This window comes from Sceloporus occidentalis, unplaced genomic scaffold, assembly GCF_023333645.1.
Source record: "Sceloporus occidentalis isolate IW3139 unplaced genomic scaffold, rSceOcc1.0.p SCAF_5, whole genome shotgun sequence".
NCBI classification, from domain to species: domain Eukaryota; kingdom Metazoa; phylum Chordata; class Lepidosauria; order Squamata; family Phrynosomatidae; genus Sceloporus; species Sceloporus occidentalis.
Window position 1 is genome coordinate 139,198,320 of NW_028316985.1, and position 23,146 is coordinate 139,221,465.

The 23,146-nt window shown below is 38.4% G+C and overlaps 1 protein-coding gene across 1 annotated transcript; it reads right to left on the reverse strand.

The window, feature by feature from the left end:
* Window positions 1–221: 221 nt before the first annotated feature.
* Window positions 222–21,722, reverse strand: TDO2 (tryptophan 2,3-dioxygenase). The gene is made up of 12 exons (XM_089525620.1): window positions 21,366–21,722; window positions 20,933–21,038; window positions 17,695–17,785; window positions 15,084–15,154; window positions 12,583–12,710; window positions 10,681–10,867; window positions 8,510–8,617; window positions 7,673–7,784; window positions 7,506–7,563; window positions 4,359–4,438; window positions 2,623–2,713; window positions 222–1,139 (listed from the first exon to the last, which is right to left on the reverse strand). Exons 1-12 carry the CDS (start codon window positions 21,398–21,400, stop codon window positions 986–988), a joined length of 1,221 nt encoding a protein of 406 aa, XP_089381746.1. The 5' UTR covers window positions 21,401–21,722; the 3' UTR covers window positions 222–985.
* Window positions 21,723–23,146: the final 1,424 nt, after the last annotated feature.

Below are 23,146 nucleotides of genomic sequence, written 5' to 3' on the forward strand. Positions count from 1 at the left end.
CTGTAAACCACCTGTGTTTCATTATATGGGAAGCAGCTGAGACTTTCTAAGCCAAGTGAAATATTTCCAGTTCTCCTGTAAAAGTATTAGGGACGCTAATAACATTAACTCACAATAAAATAACAATCTCTACAGTATGGAAAAAGAAGTGGCACTGGGTGACTTAGGGAAATTGTTTTTGCATAAATAGATTGTGTCAATTGATTTCTTCAGTTACCAGATACATATGAAATTTCACTTTTATTTCCAATATTTTAATGCCACCTTCTGGGGTAAGTGCTCCCAGGGCAATTCACATACATGATCAAAATGTAAGCAAAATTGTGTCATCATTATGAAGTTAAGTAGTCTAAAATGTGCTATAGATAAAACAATTTAAATAGCAGCAGTTGAGACAATTTAATAGATTGCAAGGGTTTGAACAACTACTTTAAAATAAACGGAAGCCAGAGTTTGTCCCATTTGTACATTTTATTTCTGATGGCCTATCAAAAATATAGTTATACTTTAAACCAAGAGTGGAAAAAATGGAGCTCATAACCCACATATAGATGCTAACCTCATTTTTTGGTCCCCCACCAAATATTATCAGGAACAGTTTTATGCTGAGGCAAGTCAGGAGGACCCCAATCCTGCTGAAAATTTCTTTCCTTTGCTGTTAATTGACCAAAAATGTTTGAGAACCAGGGACTAGAAATGACTTCCAATCTCTTGCAGCTCAAATCTGAACTGATTTTTGCCCCAAAATGCAAAACTACCATTTATAGGGAGAGGATTTCAAGGGTTAAATTCTCTCCCCAGCCTCTTTTTAGTTGTCCACCCCTACCTTAAATGCTATACAGTAGTGCATTTGTGCATAAATACATACATACACATTACATAGATAATATAAGCATATGTTTATATTTAACAACATATAATATGAAAGGATGAACTTCTTTTAGTTACATTTCATTTATTTACAAGAATTATCCAAAGGGTTTTTTTAATCTGAATCATCACTGCTAAAGTAGGAACTGTCACAGTATTCTGCTGTATAAAGGAATTTATGAACAGTTGGGTTCAGCTTAGGGATCCAGTGTCTCGGCACCAAATATGTTGATAGATTGAACAAATCAACAAACACCTTGTATCTGTCACTGCAAAGGAAAAAGAAATGGATTAAGGGGAAGCTGTATTCAATATTTTCTAGTTTCATATGTATTTCAGGTGTGATCAGTAACGTGACTCGTGCAGGCTGGGGATCACCACAAGCTTGTGGTCCAAGCTTGAGGGGGTGCATTCAGCTTGCTATAATGGGGTGAAACATCCCCTGTGCAAACTGGGACACCCCTGGGTGATCATCATAGATTTGAGAAACCAGGCAGAGATTGTAAGACAGCGACATGACTATTGCATCATTTTCTGCTATAAATTCTGGAGTGGCAACATCATGGTCTTCCAACATACAGGCATACATGCAACCCTGGCTGTGCAAGACAACTGCAATTGGCTAATTTTGTAAGCCACCTTGAGTCTTGATTCTGGAGGAAATATGGGATATAAATAAAGGTCTCCATTGTTCTCGTCATCACCATCACCATCATGTTAGTAGTATTATTAGTAATAGTACCAGCTATATTATTATTGTTAATAGAAGGGCTCTCGCCTGTTTGTAAAGGGTATTTGGCTAGCTGGCAATAGTTACTCCATGTCTACAAGCCAGAGTGACTTAGGCCATTGAAGGGGAAGCACAGCCAGGGCTAGACAGCTTCTTCTCATTTGGGGGACATGTTGGGAAAAAGTATGGAGTACTTGAGAACCTTTGGATCCAAAGCAGCCTAAAATATTCCCCTTTTCATAGAATCATAGAGTTGGAAGACACCACAAGGGCCATCCAGTCCAACGCCCTGCCATGCAGGCACTCACAAGCAAAGCATCCCTAACAGATGGCCATCCAGCCTCTGCTTACAGACCTCCAAAGAAGGAGAGTCCATTACAGTCTGAGGGAGTGTGTTCCACTGTTGAACAGTTTTTATTGTCCTCCTAATGTTTGGATGAAACCTCTTTTCCTGTAGCTTGTATCCATTGTCCTGGGTGCTCTTCTCTGAGACAGCAGAAAACAAGCTTGCTCAATCTTCAATATGACACCCTTTCATATACTTAAACAGGGCTATCATATCACATCTTAACCGTCTCTTCTCCAGGCTAAACATACCCAGCTTCCCCAACCTCTCCTCATTGCCTGGGGCCCTCCGTTGTGATGAAGGATGAATATTCGCACAGACATCCCTGGCGAATTGCTCGTTCTGAGGTCAAAAGAAGGTGCCCAATCACATGGCTGGGTGCCTCATTCTAACCATAGAATGATCTACTTGCCACAGCAGTGGCTGCGCGAGGTGGCATGGCAGGAAGCATTTTAAACAGCTGCCCAGAATCACAATGGAGAGCAGGAAGAAGAGGGGTGTATCCCCTAGGTTTGGTGCTGAATTGGCCAGACATTGTCTAGGCTGTTTCCACCAGAATGAGGGGTTGGGCTGTGTGTCATCCAGATTCCCTGCTGAGAGGATAGGGGCAATCTTTTATTTGACCCATGCAGACAGGATTATAGAGACTTCATTTGCCTTTACAGTGTGGGCTTACCTCACAGTTGAGCGTAAATACTGATACCCTGATGATCCTCCTGTCCCAGCCTTGCTGCCAATCATTCTGTGCACCATACATACATGGTTGTCTAAACAGAGAGACATATTTCTGAAAGGTCATTACTAATTTCATGACATATAATAAATGTTCTGCTTTACAACTGAGTCAACCTTAATTCTTTGACAACTTTTTAAAATCTGTAATGCAGCACCAATGTTTTTTAAATTAATTTTATATTTCTGACCTATATAATTAAATAATATTAGTGTACCAATAGTGGTTTGCAGCACAACTCTTTCCCAGTCTTGTGTGAGAAGTAACCACTGAGTTCAGAAGAGCTAGTAGGGTAATGTCCAGGCTCACTACTATGGGCTATTTAAAAAGCCTCACCAAGATCATCTTGAATAACACGCTCTATTGGAGTGTCACAAGGTAAGAACAGTACCCAGCAGAACCCAGTGGAAGGTGATTTCCCTCCTCTCCAACTCCTGTGCAATAACCCATACACCCCCTAAATCACACCACTGACTTAATCTTTGGCAGCACAAAGGGCTGAAGAGGGAAGCAGAAGAAAGTTCTGCTGCAGCCACCAATGGAACATTGGATTTATCCCCTTGTTATAATAAAGTTAGGTCTCCCTTATCCAGAATTCCAAAATCTAAAATATTCCAAAAAGGAAATCTGTTTTTCATGGGTGGCTGAAATAGTAACATCTTTGCTTCCTGATGGTCCAATGTACACAAACTTTGTTTGGTGTACAAAATTATTGTAAAATATGTAAAATTACTTTTGGGCTATGTGTATAAGGTGTATGAATTTTGTGTTTAGAACTGGATACCACCTCCAAGATATGTATGTATATGCATGTTCCAAAATTCAAAATACTTCTCATCCCAGAGATTTTGGATAAGGGAGACTCAACGTAGTCTGTTTTATTAACTCGGTTTTTGAAGATGAGGGACATGAGGAAGAGATAAATGGTTTGCCCAAAGTGAGTGATTTTATGGTCAACACAAAATTTGAATCGGGGACCACAAAGCTTGTCACTAATATACTAGTTTAATTCATTTGACACATTCAGAAGACGACAGAGGGGACAAAAAGAATTTATAAATAAATAGATCCCCAGATGTTTAGGTAAAAAGCTACAGGTACATGCTTCAAGAAACTGGGTACTTTGCTGCAAATCAGCAGTGTTTGCATTCAAGGCATCTGCAGTGCATATTTGCCTGGCATGACCTTCACATACTAGGATTATGGTAAGCAAAGGGCAGCTTGGCACCATCATCTTAAACAGTGCTGATCTGGGGGGAGCTATGAAAAGCTGCCAGAACTCATCCATCAATAACTGCAGGGAGTCGATATTTATGCAAGTTTTCTGTTTTGCAGGGAATACTGATTAGCCATCCCTTTAATTATTAATTTCCCCTTACAACATTTTCATTATAGCTGTCAACTGTGAAAAGCTGCTTTCATAAGAGTTTAAGCAGCAGTGTGAGTTTGTGTTATGGTAATTGCACCTCAAGAAGGAACCAGTGTAATACAGTGATCTCGGTGTTGGACTATGACTGAATGAACTTGGGCAAGTGATACTGTCTCAACCTTAGAAGAAGGCAATGGCAAACCTCCTTCCAATAAATCTTGCCAAGAAAACTCTCTAATAGGGTAACACTAAGTTGGAATCAACTTGAAGATACATCAACAAGTAAAAGAATACTGGAAAGAAAACTTACATCTCCATTTAGTCATCAGCACATCAATATCCATTAGATTAGTGAGAAGCTGAAAAGGAACCTGAAAGCGAGGTTCTTCTCTTTAAAAAGGAGAAAACGAAAAGGAAAGAATTGGTATGGATCAAATGAAAAAAACATGCCGATTATACACACACACACACCGTGCACTATTAGCACACGAAGTGGGCTAAAGCCAGTTAATGGTTTGCCACGGCCGAGTAGTTCAAAAGTAATTAAGAGTTAACTGAGAACAAAGAGAGAGTTTTTAATTTGATTATTTTTCTATTTATTTCTATTCTTCCAACAAAATTAAGTATGGATGCAGAGTAGGTGGAGAAAAGGGGATTCACATTCATGGTCCTGTCACAAGCAAGAGCACAAATTGTCTGTTGTCTTTAGACAGGGGGCATCCAAGAACTAATTTAGCCATGATGGAAATAGCAACTGTGTGCACATTTTTGCATCTTTACTTAGAAGTCCCATTTGGTTCAATGTGTCTTAATAAATCAGCTTACTAAGTAAGTGTGGTAAGAATTGCACTCCAAGGCTGTAATCTCTCTCTCTTTTTATGTATATACACATATATGCATATGGTATACACACACACAATTTGCACATGATTTACACATGCATACAAACACGCACACACAAATTTGCACATGGTTCATTCACACAAAAAATATATACGCACACATTTTAATGTTGGCAACCTCCTGAGAATATGCGAAAGGTTAAGGTGGGAATGGGAGACAGTGGTATCAGGTTGGGGGAAAGGATCAGAACAGCTTATAGTTACTGCTTTATAAAGGAAGATTGATGGACAGGGAGGAGTGGAGCAGGTGAAATGCTCAACAGAAACTCCTCAGACAAGTGTGGCCTGTGGACTGCGTGGAACTTCTAAACCCCACTTTCATGATCCCTGAAGCCCCTTGCCAGTCTTGCTTAAGTCTCACACACACACATTTTCTTTTCTTTTTTTACGTTGGTGCTATTGTGGCATAGTTCTTGGCTGAAAACCATAGCTGAAACCTGTTCACTCTTGGCCCCGAGGCGGTTGCTCACCCTTGTCCTAAGCTGAGCTATAAAGAGCAGTCTCCATTAATAAAACCACTTTACTTGCTGCCTTGGAGATGCAGAAAAATGAAAATAAACTTATTTGAGATCCAAAAATCTTTTTTACTGTATATACTCATGTAAAAGTGTAGAATTTTTAGTCAAAAATTGATCCAAAAAACCTGGGTCAACTTATCCACATGTCACTGTAAGTACTGTACTTTAACTCATATCAAAAAAGGAACCATGCCCTAATGGAAAGTGAAAGGTTACTCTCTTCTCGCAGCACCTAAAAAAAGCATCAGCCCTTCTACTCTCTCATCCATCCAGCCTTTAGGGCAGTGATGGCGAACCTATGGCACGCGCGCCAGAGGTGGCACTCAGAGCCCTCTCTGTGGGCACATATGCTATCACCCTAGCACAGAGTTTGCCAGAGTTTCTTACTAGAAAGCCAGAGGGACGTGGCACTTTGCAATAAATAAGTGGGGTCCAGGTTGCAGTTTGGGCACTCGGTCTGTAAAAGGTTCTCCATCACTGCTTTAGGGTGAGCACAAACAGTTATGCCTGTCAAAATTTTAGAGATCTTTAGCATCATTTATTTTTTTTTTGCTTCATCCTTTACATCCTTTGTTACATGCTGCTAAGTTTTACCCTCGACTTATCCACAGGTCATATCAAAATCCATAATTTTGGCCCCAAAACCTGCCCTCGATTTATACATGAGGTCAACTTGGTCAACTTATAGTCGAGTACCGTATTTTCCGGGGTATAAGACAACTGGATGTATAAGATGACCCCCAACTTTTCCAGTTAAAATATAGAGTTTGGGATATACTCGCTGTATAAGACTACCCCTCTTCCAATGCAAACCAAATAAAAAAAATTTAAAAATCAGATTTGATTTCAATATGGTAATTTTAATTCAAATGCTTATGACATGCAGGTACTTAGCAGGAAAGCGTGTTGTATACAAAGCCTGCTTGGATTGGACAGCTCTCCCTGCCTGCCCAGCCCTCCCTGTCTCCAAGACTATCAGAGCGGTATTGCAAACACAGCTCTTTTTTCCATACCCCGGGCGTCCCGGACGCCTGCAGCTTGCTCCGCCCTTCAGTTACCTATGCAGCGACTGCAGATTCTCCAGTCTGGCTCAGATGTTTCAGCATCTGCCCTATAAGATGACACCCGGCGTATAAGACGATCCCAAACTTTTGAGAAGATTTTGCTGGGTTAAAAAGTAGTCTTATATGCCAGAAAATACAGTATATATGGTAGATGCTGCTCCACAAGATTTTCTCCTCAAAAGATATGCATTGGGATCAGGTTCCAGCATATTTACATCCAAACTAGGGATGCAGTTACTCAGTAATTTTCTTCTGGAAGAGAGCAACAAGTAATTTTAGCAAGTTTCTTCCCACTTGGCAAAAATCTTCAAAAACTGCAGTTTTCAAAGCCCCTTCATAATTTAGACTTGTTTTGTACAAAATTTGCACATGGTTGGTTTACACAAAATACATAATTTTCTGCACATATTTTTTTAAAAAAATGTGCACAGAGGAACTCCTGAACTTCTAAGATTCTCATCAGTCCAAGATTCTTCTTGCTAGGGTTCTTGAGACCCAAAAAACATGGTTTGTTTTACAATTTTCTGAATGCCTTTGAACATTCTTTTCATCACAAATCCAAAGGTTGACTCTGTTTAAACTGATATCCCATGATTTTGTTTATGAAGCATACTTTGTCTTTAAGTGTATGCATCATTTATAGATATTAAATGAAACAAAATCTGAAACGTTTAACTCATACAGTGGTATATACTTTTTGTAACCAAATTTCATATTTGGGAGAGGTATTGATTTCTCTGGCAGAGAATTTTAATTTTAAAAGTAAAAGGAATGAGAAAAAAAAGCAGAATTACTTACAAAGCTGTTTTTTAATTTTAAAAACCCAAATACTGAGGATATTTTATTCTAAAAAATCTCCAATTACTTTCAAACAATAACGTGAGTATTAAATAGCAAGCACAACACCTCTCCTTGGGGTATTAAAACTAGGTTACCAGTAGAGACATTTAAGGGAACAAATAGATTTATATACCTGTAGAAGTATATCATTAAAGCTCCTTTCATTGCTTTATAGGACAATCTTCTTTCACCTGTAAAATTTAATATCTATTAAATAATATATAATTATATTAATTGTAATACAGCTTAGTTCCTGTGACCTAGTGGCAATTGGCATTTGCACGTAATATGCTTACCTACCTTTACTAAGTAGATGTTCATGGCGTTTTTCATCAAACAGTGATATAAGCACTTCTTTCTGTTTTTGAAGTTCTGTAAGTTGGTCTTCTTTTTCTTCTGAGTCTTCTTTGGCCTATCAGTTACAATAATTATCACTTTGACAATGACCAAAAGCTTCCCTTTTTTCTCTCTTATTTCCTCACCCAGCATCCTTCTTACATGTAAGGGTTAAATTTTACCCACAAAATTCCCTGCTTAACACATGATAGCTTCAGTCCTTCTTCCATTCTAGTTACCAAAGTATTTATTACTTGAAACCCTAGTTTCTATGTACTGGGTGGTTCTACACAATTTTGGGCAGAAAATAAATATAACAGTCAATAAACTGATTAATCTTATTTTAAAATACTGTACTAACATCAACCTCATGTGGATTCATGCATACAGTTTAAGTTAAAAAAAACAAAAAGCTTGATGCATGCATATAGTCTACTACATGAACACCCACTTGAGAATAGATAACATGGAAGCAAATGGCCATATGATTTTTTTTTTAAAAAAAACCAACTTGCATGAATCATCATGGTAAGTGAGACGTAAGTGGTTCATAGTAATTTGGGTTGTTTTCTAATCATACCATCTCTCTTTTTATATCATCTCTTTCATGTGCTTGAAATGATGCATTGTCATGCTTAAACTCACCTCACTTTAGCACATACATGAATGGGAAATAGCTCATGTGGATGGGTCAGTGCATGAAACTGAACTTCTGTTGTAAGTGGCCATGATGTCTTAGATGTAGATGGCAGAATTAAGGAATTAGTTCTAAAACAATCCATGACATATTATAAAATGTACCTGCACCATTGCAAATTCCTCTTCTAGTCCCTTGAGTACATTTGCTTCAAATTTACCCCAGAAATTAAATCCTTCTCGTTCAAGTCCAGGTGTTCTTTCTAACCATGCCTTATAAAACAAAATGCATTAATTTATGATGTAAGTTATGTTTTATGCATAGTTGATAACTACCTTTAATAAATATACATATACACTGGTAATGTGATCTTGAGACACACGGAATTTAATAACATTAAGTTTATATTTGAATATCTTCACCCCAATGTTTAACATCAAGTTAAAACAAAAAATACAAGAGCTGGAATTTACTATTGCAGTTACAAATGAATAACCTAGAGCCACACATTCATAACTGATTCATATTCATGGTCCCTTGGTATTCAATAGTGTAGGGAATGCATAGGGATTGTAAACCTCTCCCAATTCTATTAGGCAACAGCTACTGCAAACAACAGGAGCCTGTTCTCCTGTCAATTGGGATACAGCAGACGGGTTTCCATGCAAGCAATCTCCATGCAAGTGCGAGGAAAAATTACAACAGGCATCTTGCTTCTGACTATTGCACGAGAGATCAATCACTGTTGCACCAGAGGGATGGAAATGCTAGCCTGTCATGTCTCACTCTATAGGAGAACAGCTACCATTGCTTGTAGTGACTACTACCTAGTAAGTCAGAATTAGGGTGACATTCCTTAGTGAAGTATACTTAATTTGTCTGTTTATGTTTTCGTGGATTTTTAAAAACATTCTGACAATACAAGTGACCACTTCTACTTTTGTTTTGTTTTGTGGGTTTTTTTTAAATTTTATTTTAGTCCTCAGGTTTTCCCAGGGACAAAAAACTGACCCCTGGACCTGCCACAGTTGACCACCCCAGTATAAATTTATGTGCACATCTGCAAATACATTTTTAAAAATATTCTACATCTATCTGTTTTAATTTTTTTATCCATTATACATTGTCTTGCAGGCTTTGGTGGGATGAAAGTCCTTAAATAAATAAAACAAATAATGACTCTACTAGGTCATAAAGGCATCCCTTTGTCTCTTTCCATACTTCAGCCTATGCCAGTAAAGTCAAATCTATCCTGTTTGCAATGGCATATTGGACTGAATTTGTTTGTAAGTGATACCATTCATAATAGGTAATAGAATCAGTACACACACACCCAGCCCATTTGACAGATATTGTTTTTCCACCACATATATAGAAATCAGTTGAGATGCAAGGGAACATGCTGAGCATGTGTGCATGTATTTCAGAATCATGCTCATAGAACACAACAGAAAACAGAAAAGACATTTCTATTTCAGTCAGCATCCCATTCCTGCTTTACCACAAAGATTGATCAAACTGGGCAAAACTATGGTTGACCAGGTTTTTTTTAATGGTCCTAATGACACTGCTCCTGTCCCAGTGCTTTTGTGGATCTAACCAGGTCTTTTTACACTCAGGGAAGGAACAGGTTCTTCCAAGAGAGGATGAGTGATATGTAAGTGTTTTCCTTGCCACACAGTTCCTCCTGATCATGACATGAATGGAGATGTGCACTTTCCCACCTTCCCATAATATACATCTAGGGAGGGGAGGAAGCTGGCACCACAGATCAATCAAAGCAAGAATCCCCAGTATGTTTGTGGCACAGAATAACCAGACATTTACTTGGGTTCTAGCCAGTCCAGATGAACTCTAAGAGAAATGTTCAGAATTGTTCTTGTCAAATGGATGAAGAACAAGTGGTGTGCTGGGTGTTGTTGAACTGTAACTGCAAACATCCTTCATTATTGACTATAAAACAATATTTAGAGAGCCATGTATCATTTCAGCCACTAGTTATTCCAATATAGGGAATAATGTTATTATATTAAAAATAAACCAAATAAAATGTCCTCTGATGTAATAAGTGATCATTCATTGTATGATGAAGTGCAGATAGCTAAATAGCCCAAAGGAAAAAAGAAGATTTTAACAAATGTGCTGAGATATTAGTTAAATAGTGACAGCTCCAGCTGGGATTGGGACCCTGCCATCATTACCATAATGTTAATTGGGCCATCTGGCTGAATTCCTCCTCCCTACCTCTTCTAAATCACTTGCAGATGGAGGTGAATTATTAGCTACTGAAACTGTTTATAGCAAGCCAAGAATTAGCAGACGTGAAAACTCATACTTCCACTAGTTGTAGCAGAGTCGGCTCCTGTTCAGATTTAAGCAATGATTCATTCTCTTTTCCCTTGAAGTTATCCCTGTAGTGCCTTCGGTTGTATGGAACTCTGAGGCTCTGATAAACACCAATCTTATTCTCCAATAATCGGAACTGTAAACTCTGAAATCCTGATGCTGGGCTCAGATAGTCTCTTTGACAACAGAAGGGGAAAGAATGTTATTAAAATAAGCAAACATTGTACTATACCACACCTTCACAATCCATAATTATAGAATGATGATTCCATTTTAATTGCCATGGGACCTTCCTATGAAATTCTGGGGTAGGTCATTTGGTGAGGCACTGGGGCTATCAGGCTGAGAACTCTAAATGCTCCTTCCTAAACTGTAAATCCCAGGACTCCATAAGACAGAATCATGGCAATTAAAATGAAATCAAAGTGCTACAATTATTTTGTACAGAGGGGATTTATAGCTTGGTGTGTCCACTTGTGAGGAAATAATTTCTGTAGCCAACATATCTGATTGCCAACTTATCAAAGGAGGATGTTTTAATATCTTAGTACTAGAGAAATTTTTTTAAATCCTCAACATAAAAAGCAATGGAATAATCAGGACAGAATGAAATCTGTCATTGAAAGTACTCAACAAGATTATTCTAAGATTTAAACATTAGCATGAATTGATAACAAGGCAGTGGACAAAGGCCAATCATCAATGTCGTCGTTGTCATCATCTCCAAATTCTGTTGCCAGAAGGTTGAAATTCTGTGTTTAAAAAATCAAGCAAATTTGCCTTGCATTTAGTTCCTTTTGAAAATACAATCCAGGTACAAAATCTGAATATTTGCTCAATCAAATACGAATTATACTTCTGTTTTTGCACTCTACTAAAGACTTGTCTAAGCATTTCCTTACCAACAAATACAGGTCATTGGATGTACTGGTTTTCATTTCAACCAATTGTACAATGCTCCAAAATCCTCAATATAGAGTATCTTTTAAATTCAGTAAATAAAATAATGAGAAACCTTGTGTTGGATGCAGCTTTATTTCTATGTAGAGTTAGAGCCACTGGTTAGGGCTGCTGGGGGTTGCTCTCCAACAACATCTGGAGGCTGCATGATTCCCACCTCTGTTCCAGATAGTAAGCCCCTTGGAACAGGAATATGTCATCCTCTACTCTGTGTATTGGTGACATCATTATTGATTTTGATATAGCAAATCTCCCAGGTTTCCAACACTACTAGATGATTCTGTGAGTTGTGTTCTTAAAATGTAACTTCTCCAAGCTCAAACTGATACCAGTTTTCAGCTGTCAGCACACACATTATTCTTACAAATCCAATCTAAATCTTAGTAGCTCTAAGATGTAAATTAAACATGTTGCAAGGTTCTTTTTACCCCATATACTGTTAGATAGTTAACTATTTCTTCCTTTAGAAATCTGAATGTATTTCTATCTGTGCAGAAAAGAAGGGGGTGAAACAGACTGACATAATTCACTTGCTTAGGGGCAGTGCATTTTGCCACTTCTTTTTGTGCCAGAAAAAAACTGGATGAGGCCACAGCATGCAGTCAAAAGGGCAGCATCAAGCTGCTCCTGTATGGCTGTCTGTTTAGTCCCACATTGCTAATACTTTATGGTCCAGCTTTTAGGAGAGTGTTATTACAACTCCAATGATCTCTGTTAAATGTCCCTGAAGAAGGACTTTTCTTGCACTGGCCAAAAGGTGTTAAAAATGTTTAAAGGAATAAACCGTTGGCCATGGAACAGCACTTAGAGCTTGACTCCTTTTCATTTCCTATTTATATGTGCTTTACAGTACTCTCTCTCCTTTTAACCCACTGCCAGGTTTTCTGTTACTTATGCATTGCGACACAAGATAGTACTGTATGTTGTTTACCTGAAGTCAAAAAAGTCCAGGGCTGTCATAGTTTCCAAAACAGAAAATTGTTCCACAAGTAATTTAAGGATAATTGAAATTCTGTGAATTCGAGCAACGACCTTAAGCATGTTCCGTTCATCTCTCACCTTAGTATGAAAAACAAATTATCATCACACAACAGAAAATAAAATACCTTTCACAGTATAGTTCTATACTTGACCATGCAGCTGTCCCATTAAAGTTGGCAGGCTTGCATCTGCACTGGAGAAATAATGCAGACTGACATTGTTTTAACTGCCATGGTTCAGTGCTATGGAATTCTGGGATCTGTAGTTTTGTGAAATATTAACCTTCTCTGTTAGAGAGCTCTGGTGCCACAAGAAATTACAAATCCCAGGATTCCATAGCACTGAGCCAATGTGTCAAACAGCATTATTTCTGCAGTGTAGATGCAGTCTTATTCCCAAACAATGGAGCAGCAAAGTTAGGGCTCAACATTGTTAAAATGTCAGGCAAGGAAACACAATTATATAGAACTATATAGGCTATGAGCATAGGTGAGGCACATACATTAAAGTAAGTAGATTATGTTTCCAAAAATGCATTTTCTTGAAGCTGATGTCTATAAAATATATGTTCATTAGTAGCTAAAGCAGTGAGAAGTTCTAATGATTGAATACTAGTTGGCGAATATTTATTTTTTCAACACTGAAGTTAGAACACTTTTCTGTTGAAGTCAAGCAATGGAAATGTGCCCTAACTTCAGCAGGGCACTTTATTAACTTCAAATTTAATACTTTCTGAATTTATTATCTAGACTTGTTGGTGTCAGTTTTTCTGAGGATAAGGTTAAGGCTTCCGGCACAGCAGAAGTGTCTGAAGCACTGAAAGTTATATATGTAGCTATATATGGTGTCCATATACAGACACCAAAATGTGTTGCAGTTGTAAATATTGCCATAGTACATTCATGGGTAGTAAATAGATTATGGCAGAATTTCAAATGGTAAAATGCTTGATCTGGAACTATTAATTGTTTCAAAGTACAACTCCCCCAGTCAACCCATGTTTCTATAATTTTCCTGCATTCTGAAATTATGATTATCCAACAGTTAGTTTAGCATGGCCATAGTAAATCAAATTGCAAATGGCCAGAAACTGTATACTAAACTAACCTAGCAGTATGAACAGAACCTAAGGCAGTCCATTAAAAAGAAAAGAAAAGAAAAGAAACACCTCCAAATAAGCTGATTCCCAGATTGCCCAAGGAGGGTCTCAGTTGGGCTGTACTTTCCAATTGTTTGTTTGAGTTTGTACAAATGATTAGCAAGGATGGTTGCATCAAGCTCTCCTGTCCCTACAGATCTTAGTTGCAAAACTCATAGTTCCCAAGGAAATAGATTTGTAATCCATTCAAGACGATTGGTCTTGAATGAGCAGTTAATTCCCATCCACTTGTTTCAGGAGGTGGCATCCTATTGAACTGGGTTATTGATATGGACCAACACAACTCCTTTGATGTTTGGACTCTTGTGGGTGGTATGATTCTGGAGTCTGTTATAATCAGTGCCTACACTTCAAAATGTACCTCCGAACCACTGCTCCCAAGTAAGCAGGTTTACAACCTTTATCAAGGATATGAATTTTACTAAATTAATTTTCAGTTTATTTAAACCTGATTGATAAACCAGAGAACCCCTTTAACTAATGAAAAATTGCTTCTATAGATTGCATAATGAATCTTATTTTCATTTTTTCCCATTGAGCTTACAGAGGGAAACTAAATATGCCAGTAATTTTAAGCTTTCCTAAGTATTCAGGAGAGGAAATGGAATTCAAGAGAACAAGGGGTCATAGGGATCTGATAGATCCAAAGCCTCTATCAACATTTCCCCATGATTTCATATTTTCATCTCTTCTGACCATAGAGCACCACAAGTGGCACAGTAATAGCATCTAGGCATTCTGCCATGGCACTAGCTGGGTTTCTTGTGCTGGACTTCCCACACTGTCCACAAACAGGGAGATTTGTCGCATCCATCCAACAATCCCTTTTTCACTCTCTTTAGGAGCTTAGTATTGCTCCTTCACTGTGATTAGGTTGAAGAAGTAACATGTTTTACTGCAATTTTACAAATCCATCAGCCACCATAGGTAAAGGTCATTCTTGCCTGGAGTTCTGGTGCCTAGAGAATTTGAGAATTTATAATCCCAAAGGTAACATCTCCAAGATGTCTATAGGACTTTCCAAGTAAGTGTGGAGAGGATTATCATATCTACATCTAATGAAACGTAAGCCCCATTGAGTACAGTGGGACATCCTCCCAGGTAAATGTGTATAGGATTGCAGCTTTAAGCATTTAACAATTGCCCAATAATTTTCTAGAAAGCACATAAATTTCTTAAATAAAAGTTCCATGTCATACATTGTCAAAAATGTATTTCAGATATTCAGTGTTTATTTGATGAAAAAGAAACAAAGTGGGTTTTTTAATTAGATATATTCACTTCCTACTTACATGGCCATTTTGAAATATCACTCGGACAGAATCCAGTTCCCATAGTATCTGCTTGAACCATAGTTCATAGGCTGCAGTCAAAAGACACTATTAGTTTCACTTCCAGCCATAGTGTTAATACTTTAAGGTCTATATTCAAAGGTTTATCATCTAATTATTTATTATGAAATTACTGTATGAAAGTATCATCTTGATTGCTTGTTAATGAAAAATAAAAAAGGCACACAATCTTCTACACACAAGATGGTGAAAGAGCTTTTTTTCTAAATTATTAGCATATTATGGTAAATTTGGTTTGGAAAAGGAACAAGATAATCAGCATTCTTCATCATGAGAAGTGTGAATACTCTAATCATATACTGTAAAGCACAGTGCTTTATTCAAAAATAAAATCCAGATAATCTGCTGCTTCATCTTAGATCTTTACTAATGTACTCAATTAATGATTCCATTGCACATCCAGGAATATTCAAGGCAAAAGAGGTGCTAATTGTATTTTCGTATCAATTAGATTTCTAAAAGGCCTGGCTCTATGATAAACCCAAGAGACTGACATCTAATTGTCAAGGCAACATTGGTCTTTCTAGTGCAACAATTGCTTCAGTTATAGTCCAAACTCCTACCAAGAAACATTTTTCAGTGAAAAACTATAGAGGTTTGAAACAGTTCAAGAATATTTTCTAATCACACGTGAACATCTAAGAGCAGCCTCCGCTCTGAAAGACAGCTCTCAGCCATTCCTAGCACTCTGCAGTAGATTTTTGATGACTTCAGTAAGACATCCATCAAGAGATAAAATACCTTATGTACACTTTTGCTAGACACAGCTCTTATTCAGAGACAGGATATGAGGTAATACTGACTAAAAGTATAAAACCTAATTCAAGTTTGCTTCCCCAGGCAAATCTGGTCGTCAGACGACACTCCAGTTAACCTGGTTACTGCTTCAAAACTTTGAACCCAAACCTCTTTATTTGACTTTAAACCCTATACTTCTAACTATGTCAGATTTGAGAGACAAATTAAAAAGATATTATGGTAAATTATTTTAAAGAATATCAAAATCTGTTCTAAATCCCACCTGTGTTTTCTTTCTGTTCATGTTTTGCATCAGTTTGGGAATTTTATCTGTCTGCACTGAAATCTGTGTACATTCTAAACACATTTCTAATTTGTTTATTTATTTGTATAATTTGCCTAATTTCCACAAAATTTCCCCATTAAAGCCTATTTCCATGTATTCCCCTCCCCATTTTGCACATTTTAAAATGCATGAATTGTTCTATGTGTAAATATTCAAAGTGAAGTGTTCATTTCATTACAAGTAACCATGAGCTATGTGAAAATGCTGCTTTCATCAAGACTACTGAGTCCAAAGCACTTTCTTTCCATACATAATATGAGAAATCTTCGTTTTTTCTGTACTGATTTCTCATCCTGCCTTCCTCTTCCTCCATTCAGAGAGAGGGGGAGAAAACCAAAAATCTTGCCACTATCATGACTATCACATTGGTTTTGCCAACATCCCATTACATTGTTATAGCGCTATTGTTCCACTTTAACTGTTATGGCTTCCTCCTATGGAATTCCAGAGTTTGTAGTTTATTGAGACTCAAGAGATCTCTGGTTGAGAATTCTAAATGCCGCTCCCTAAACTTCAAATCCCAGGATTCCATAGGAGGCAGCCATAGCAGTTAAAGTGGAATCAGAGGATTATAACAGTACAGTATGATATTCTAGAGCTAGAAGTTGTAAGTGGTACCTGCAAGCAGGCATTTCTTTTAAAAACTGAAAGTGTTATTTTTAATTAGATTGTTCCACTGCAAATTTCATCTTACTCACAGATCTAATACTATATAACAATCAGATACCTCTTCCCCTCTCTGCCTCCTTCTCTCCCACCCTCAAGTCTTAATGAACATAAATATGTATCACTGTCAGTCACTGTAGGTATCAATAATCTTTGAATTGCTGGCCAATGGAGTGTGTATTACTTATAATGTTCAAATCTTTTTCTGAAACAACGCTTCTAAAAAAAGCAAGTATGTATTTAGATAAATGTCTGTTGTAGTGTTACAGGGTCAAAACAATGTAGACAGTGGGAGCCCCATGCAAAGCAGAGACCTTTGTCTTTTCCATTCAGGACAGTTTCTAAATGCTATGCCCCAAACATGGCAGGAAACTGCATCATTTATCCTGTCTGTTTTGGGCCAATGTTAGGCATGAAAAATGTCAACTGCATTCAATTTTCCACAGTACATGGAAATATCACCTCACCAATTTATCCTTACTGCACTTAGCAGGATGGAAGGTCTTCAGTATCTGAAGGATTTTGTACATTCGCAAGACTGGCTGGTTTGGGGTCATTTCTGAAAATGCGCAGGATTTTATATGGCTGAAGTCTTCCTTGTTTTATTCTTGTTCTTTGAGTATTCTACAACCACCCCCAGATAAATTGTCTTTCCCCCTCTAAGAGTATTTGAGACATCAGTAAATTGAACAGGTTGTCTTAATAGTAATCATTATCACCACCATCACCATCACCATCATCATTATCATGTAATAGTGTTAGTAGTAGTACTACTACTAGTAGTAGTAGTAATAGGAATACCTTGATGTGTCACAATGAACAGATGCTCATCATGGATTTTGTTTCCCTTCTTTTCACTCTGAAGTACCTGTGCATCTAATATTTTGTCCAGCTTTAAAAGAAAGAATAGACAATTTAGCCTTAAAGGAGTATGATTAATTCCAATAAATCTGTCACTCATTCATTTGACCTTTAATTCTCTATTGAACAATCAACAAAAGTAGCCATAACTCTATATTCAGGCATGTTTTTGGTGTGTGGGGATACAAAACTAGAGATGGCTAGATGGTAGAGAGCTTTAGAAGTATATACAAATATGAGAAGACTTTAATCCACACTTCTAATTGTATTTGCTGTATATGTAATCATTATCCATGTGTTTCTGGAGAAAAAGCAGCCAAAGAGCCCAGACCAACACGTGTCCCCCTCCCTCAATTGTAGATCATCTCTGCTAAAAATTACCCCTGGCTGGATTGGTCCCTGCCCCCAAAGGTGCATTTACAGCAAGAAGAGAAGAGAGGAGAGGAGAGCATTTTCAGAGCCAAGGACTGGTTTTCAGCAGAAAACTCAAGCCAACCACTTTGGATCTGGAACACACTTATTTGCCTTGATACACCAACTCCTTAATGGTGGCTTATATAATTTTATTTTATTTGGCTTTTAGTTAACACTTCTATGCCTCTAACAACTGCATGACAAGCAGACATTTGATATACCTAAAAACTTTCACATGCCAGTATCCCAAGTGCTATTGATAGTCAATATCAACAACACCTGGATTGCGCCTCTGTTCTCCAAGCTTGAATTTGTCAGCCTTTCAAACAGTGGACTGTCCTCTACAGAGTTTGGAATAGTTGTGGGTTTTTTTGGTCAGTACCTCCTAAAACCACACCATCCCCAGTTAGCAAAGCCAGTAGCAATGATGGCAGAGAGAGCGGTTTTGGGAGTGGTAGTACAGAAAAGTAAATTTTCCAAGATGTGATCCTCTCTGAAGTAGAATACTTGGCTTCCCTACTGTTGAATAAAGTGTCTAAAATCTACACAAGGTCTATGTATTGTATATTCACAGCCGATGAAACAAAGATGGATTAGAGCTGAGTGAAAACACCAATGATGACCAATTTCAGCCATTGGTGGAAATGAGGGAGGGTGCAGGTCACATTCTGTCCAGCCAGTTAGTGCTCCATGGCACCAAGGAATGACTCATGGTTTTCCTTTCTACTAAATAGAGTACTGCTTTCCAATAGGGCTCTTGCACTTAGAAAGCTGTGGGAATGTGTAATTCAACCTATGAGGAAGGGCTTCACACATTCTCCTCAGACTTTTTCTCTTTACATGAGAAGAGCAATGGGACTAATGAGGAAGGGGAAAGGTTGGCATGCTCTACTCATCACATGTTGATTCCCTATACATTGTTGTTGTTGTTGTTATCATTATTATTTCTTACTCAACACTTTCCATGGATGGAAACAGGAAACAACAACAATTGACAGACACACCACATCAGTTAAAGCACATCAGGTAAAATACACTTCAATTTAAAAGAACATATATACAATTTTAAAAGACACCATATTAAAACAATCAATATTTAAAACTCATCATTTAAAATCCACAATTTAAAAAACATCTGGGCAAGCCTGTGGAAGAGAGTGGTCTTTAATACTTTTTTAAACTGAGACAGTGTATTGAGCTGTTGAATCTCTTCTGGCAGGTCATTCCACAGTCTAGGGACAGTTGAAGAAAAAGTCCTCCAGCTGATAGTTGCCAACCTTGTTCTGGCTGACTGGAGTAAATAAACTTATTGATTTCACTGATGTGATGCTGTATTCCACCATGATCTATGGGGAGGAGAGGGGGAATTGTTGTTGTTGTTGTTGTTGTTATGAGAAAAAGATAATGACAGATTTGCCAAATCAGGAAGCGAGTGTTTAATGTTTAAGTAGCCACTTATAGCTTTGCATTCCCATATATATATCTAACTAATGTTGGTTATGTTGTTGTACAGGCTTCCCATCTTTAACAGCCACATGGCTGGCAGGTGCAACATGTATCTCTCTGTATTAGCAATAGGTTGCTATATATTTTCAATTTGGCCACTGCAGATGATTGTAGTTAATTATTATTTTGGGGGGTTCATGTCTGAACCAGGCTTTTCAAAATTCACACGTTTTTCGTAAATTTGATTAAGATTAGAAATATGGGAGAAAACAATATTTACAGTTGTGTCCCTCACATAGATCATGGAGGGAATCTTCAGACACTTTACCCAAGCCATAGGGTAGATATATGCCCTGCTTCGGAGAGGACCACAGCTTGCAAAAACTATGTGGTTTTTACTACCACTCTTAGAACATCCCACCCTGCCACCAGCATGGTTACTGGCTATACTGGCTGGAGGTGATGTGTACTGATAGTTGTTGTCCCACAAAGTAATTTTTCCAAGCTCTGCAGAAAGCAGTCCTCTATTTGAAAGATTGTCCAAACAAACCTGTTCTAAAGATAACCAATTTGCCAGAACAAAGCACCAACATGCTCCCCCCCCCAAAGAAACAAGGAACATCATTGCTTTTTCTTTTCTTTTGAGAATCCTACAATTAATCTAGTACTGCTGTGGTGGGGTTTCCTAGTATCAACCCAGCCCACCCTACTCACCAATGACTGAGGGAGCACTCTGCTAGTTCAGAAAGGTGATTGGGAGCACCCTCCTTTTCTTTTTCTATTTCTTTGGGGTGGCAGGGGGGAGAGGACACTGCAGCCTTGTGAATCTACACTCAGAAGGGTATATGTGCAAGATGGTTTCCGGTTTCTAGGATTCCAGAAACTGTAGCCTCCTAAAAGGGACTTTTTCACGTTCTAAGTAGGAAAATGATAACCTTTGGTGGCTGAAGTTAATGCACAAGGCTGCTTTCAGCTGTATAAAAATGAAGGGGGGGGTAGTGTCTGACAGAAGTATTATTACCAATGACATGCACATATGTCTCCTGGATCATTTTCAATGGTTACCAAATAGGATTTGCAAGCTTCTGTCACTTATAGAACAACACAGAAGTGACACCTTAAGTCCAGTCTCAGAAATGAAATAGAATTACAGAACCACCAATTCTATTAACAAATTTAAATTCATAAGAACTATTGCCAAGTCCAGACTTCAGACCTTGCCCTCCAGCATTCAAAACAACATAGAACAGAGGGGGGCTGTTAGAAGATCTTGCTCAGTGAAATGTATTATAATTCTGCTACTTTTAGTTGCACTGACCTGTAGATAGTCTCCATAGACAAGGCCACCTTTGCTGGCTTTGTTTAGCCCTTCTTGTGACTTGTCACCATCCCCATCATTTAAAGATAGTTTATTAAAATTAAATCTAGGAATAAACAAATAGCAACAGAACTCAGTTAGTACCAGAGGAACTGATCGCAAACAGAGAGATGTTCAAGCAGTTTGATGCTTGGCATTTTGAACTTAATTGAAAAAGTCTGGCTCAACTGTTACATCTTTACTGTAAAAAGCACTATAAACTGTGCAGCATTGGTAGATATGATTTGAAAAATACTTTTCTTATACTTTAAACAATTCCCAGTGCTAGTTAGCCATAGTTATTCTTTCAATTTTGTCCTCTTCAGTTAGACCATCCAGATAGTATCTATCTTAATTACATTATTATTCACAAAATAGAGTGAAATATACTTACTGGAATTTGTTCTCCCAAAATGGACAACCACTCATGTCTTCAGAATCTAATGACAGACTGAGTTAAAATTCCTCCAGAGGTAAAATATATTGACATTTCTTAAACTACTAGAGTACACCCTTTTTATGTAACCCAATCCGATAGTTCAGGCCAATCCTTTTATTTTTCTGCCCATCCCTGTTGACATTCAGCTACAATCATGGAGAATATCTTTAAACAAATTCCACTGATGTATTTGTTTTGTCGCTGGATCAATTCTTCTGTTCTTCCAAAGAGCTGCAGAAATACTCACAAAGGTTACAGGTCACATGTTCAGCTTTCACTTAAGGCCCTCTAGTTCTAGTACCAAGTCCAATGGACAAAACTGGAAAAATGTACACAAATATATCACTTTTCTTGCATGGAGATGAATACTTCTTTAACTGCAAAATAAGATCTGCCATTTTTCTTTTTTCAATGACATGAATATATTTTCAAATTGAAATGGAATTTTTTAAGGTCAAAATGTATTAGCTCACTTCAGGGGGGAAAAAACTTTAAAAGAATGTTGAACTCTCACACTGATTTTCCAAATCCTAGTTGTATTTGTTGAGCACCATTACTCAATTCCATTTAATCATTAACTGAACACTTGCAGAACTAAGTAATATACTGTGGTTTTTCAGTGCATCTCAATTACATGAAATCTTTAATGCACACATGGGAGTCATACATTTATTTAATATGCATAATCGTAGGGCTAGACCTCCCTATTTCTTAAAGTGTTCATTATCATTATTTATCATTAACTAAGTATTTGTTATACTTGAAACTTCTTCAGAGGTTAGATCTTTATAGCAACATCTTCCAACTAGCACAAATGTCATTGTAAGGGATTTCAAATGTAAACAAATGTACCATATATATTCAACTATAAGTTGATCTCATGTATAAGTTTTGGGCCTAAAATTATGGAATTCAATATAACCTGTGTATAAGTCAGGGGTAAAACTCAAGGGCATATAACAAAGGATGTAAAGAATGAAAGAAAGGAAAATAATGCCAAAGCACACCGCTATTTTCCCACCCAGACATTCAAAAAGGCCAGAAAAAGAGGAGAGGTAGTCAGTGTTTCTTTTCATTTCTCCTGGAACTAGGGTTGCCATAACCCGGCTGCAACCGGGATTGTCCCAGTTTTGGCGGCACCGGGCCCCTCCCATCCCGTGTGCCGCCAAAACCCAGGACAACCCCAGTTGCAGCCGGGTTGTGCTGCAACCTGCGGGGCCTCGCTGCCCTCCTCCTCCTCCACTGCACATGGCCGTGCGGAGGAGGCGGAGGAAGAGGAGGGCAGCGAGGTCTGGGGCGGAGGAGGCAAAGGTGGAGGTGGCGCCACCCTCCGCCACCCTCCCCATCTCCCCACGGCCTCCTCCCTCCTTCCCAGCCTCCTCAGAGGCCTTGGCCTCCTCAGAGGCCGGGAAGGAGGAGGAGGCCGCCCACGATTGCTGTGATCGCGGGTGGCCCCGCGGGCTCTTTCCCGGCCTCTGCAGAGGCCTTGGCCTTCACAGAGGCTGGGAAGGAGGCCACCCGCCATTGCAGTGAGCGCGGGCAGCCCCATGGGCTCCTTCCCGGCCTCTGCGGAGGCCTTGGCCTCCACAGAGGCCAGGAAGGAGCGCGGGGGGCTGTCCGCAATATTTCGCGTGTCCTCCATTTTTTTAAAAGTGTCCTACATTTGAAAATGTTGTCCTACATTTGTCACGGTTTGGAGGTCCTGACTTATGGCAACCCTACCTGGAATGGACTAA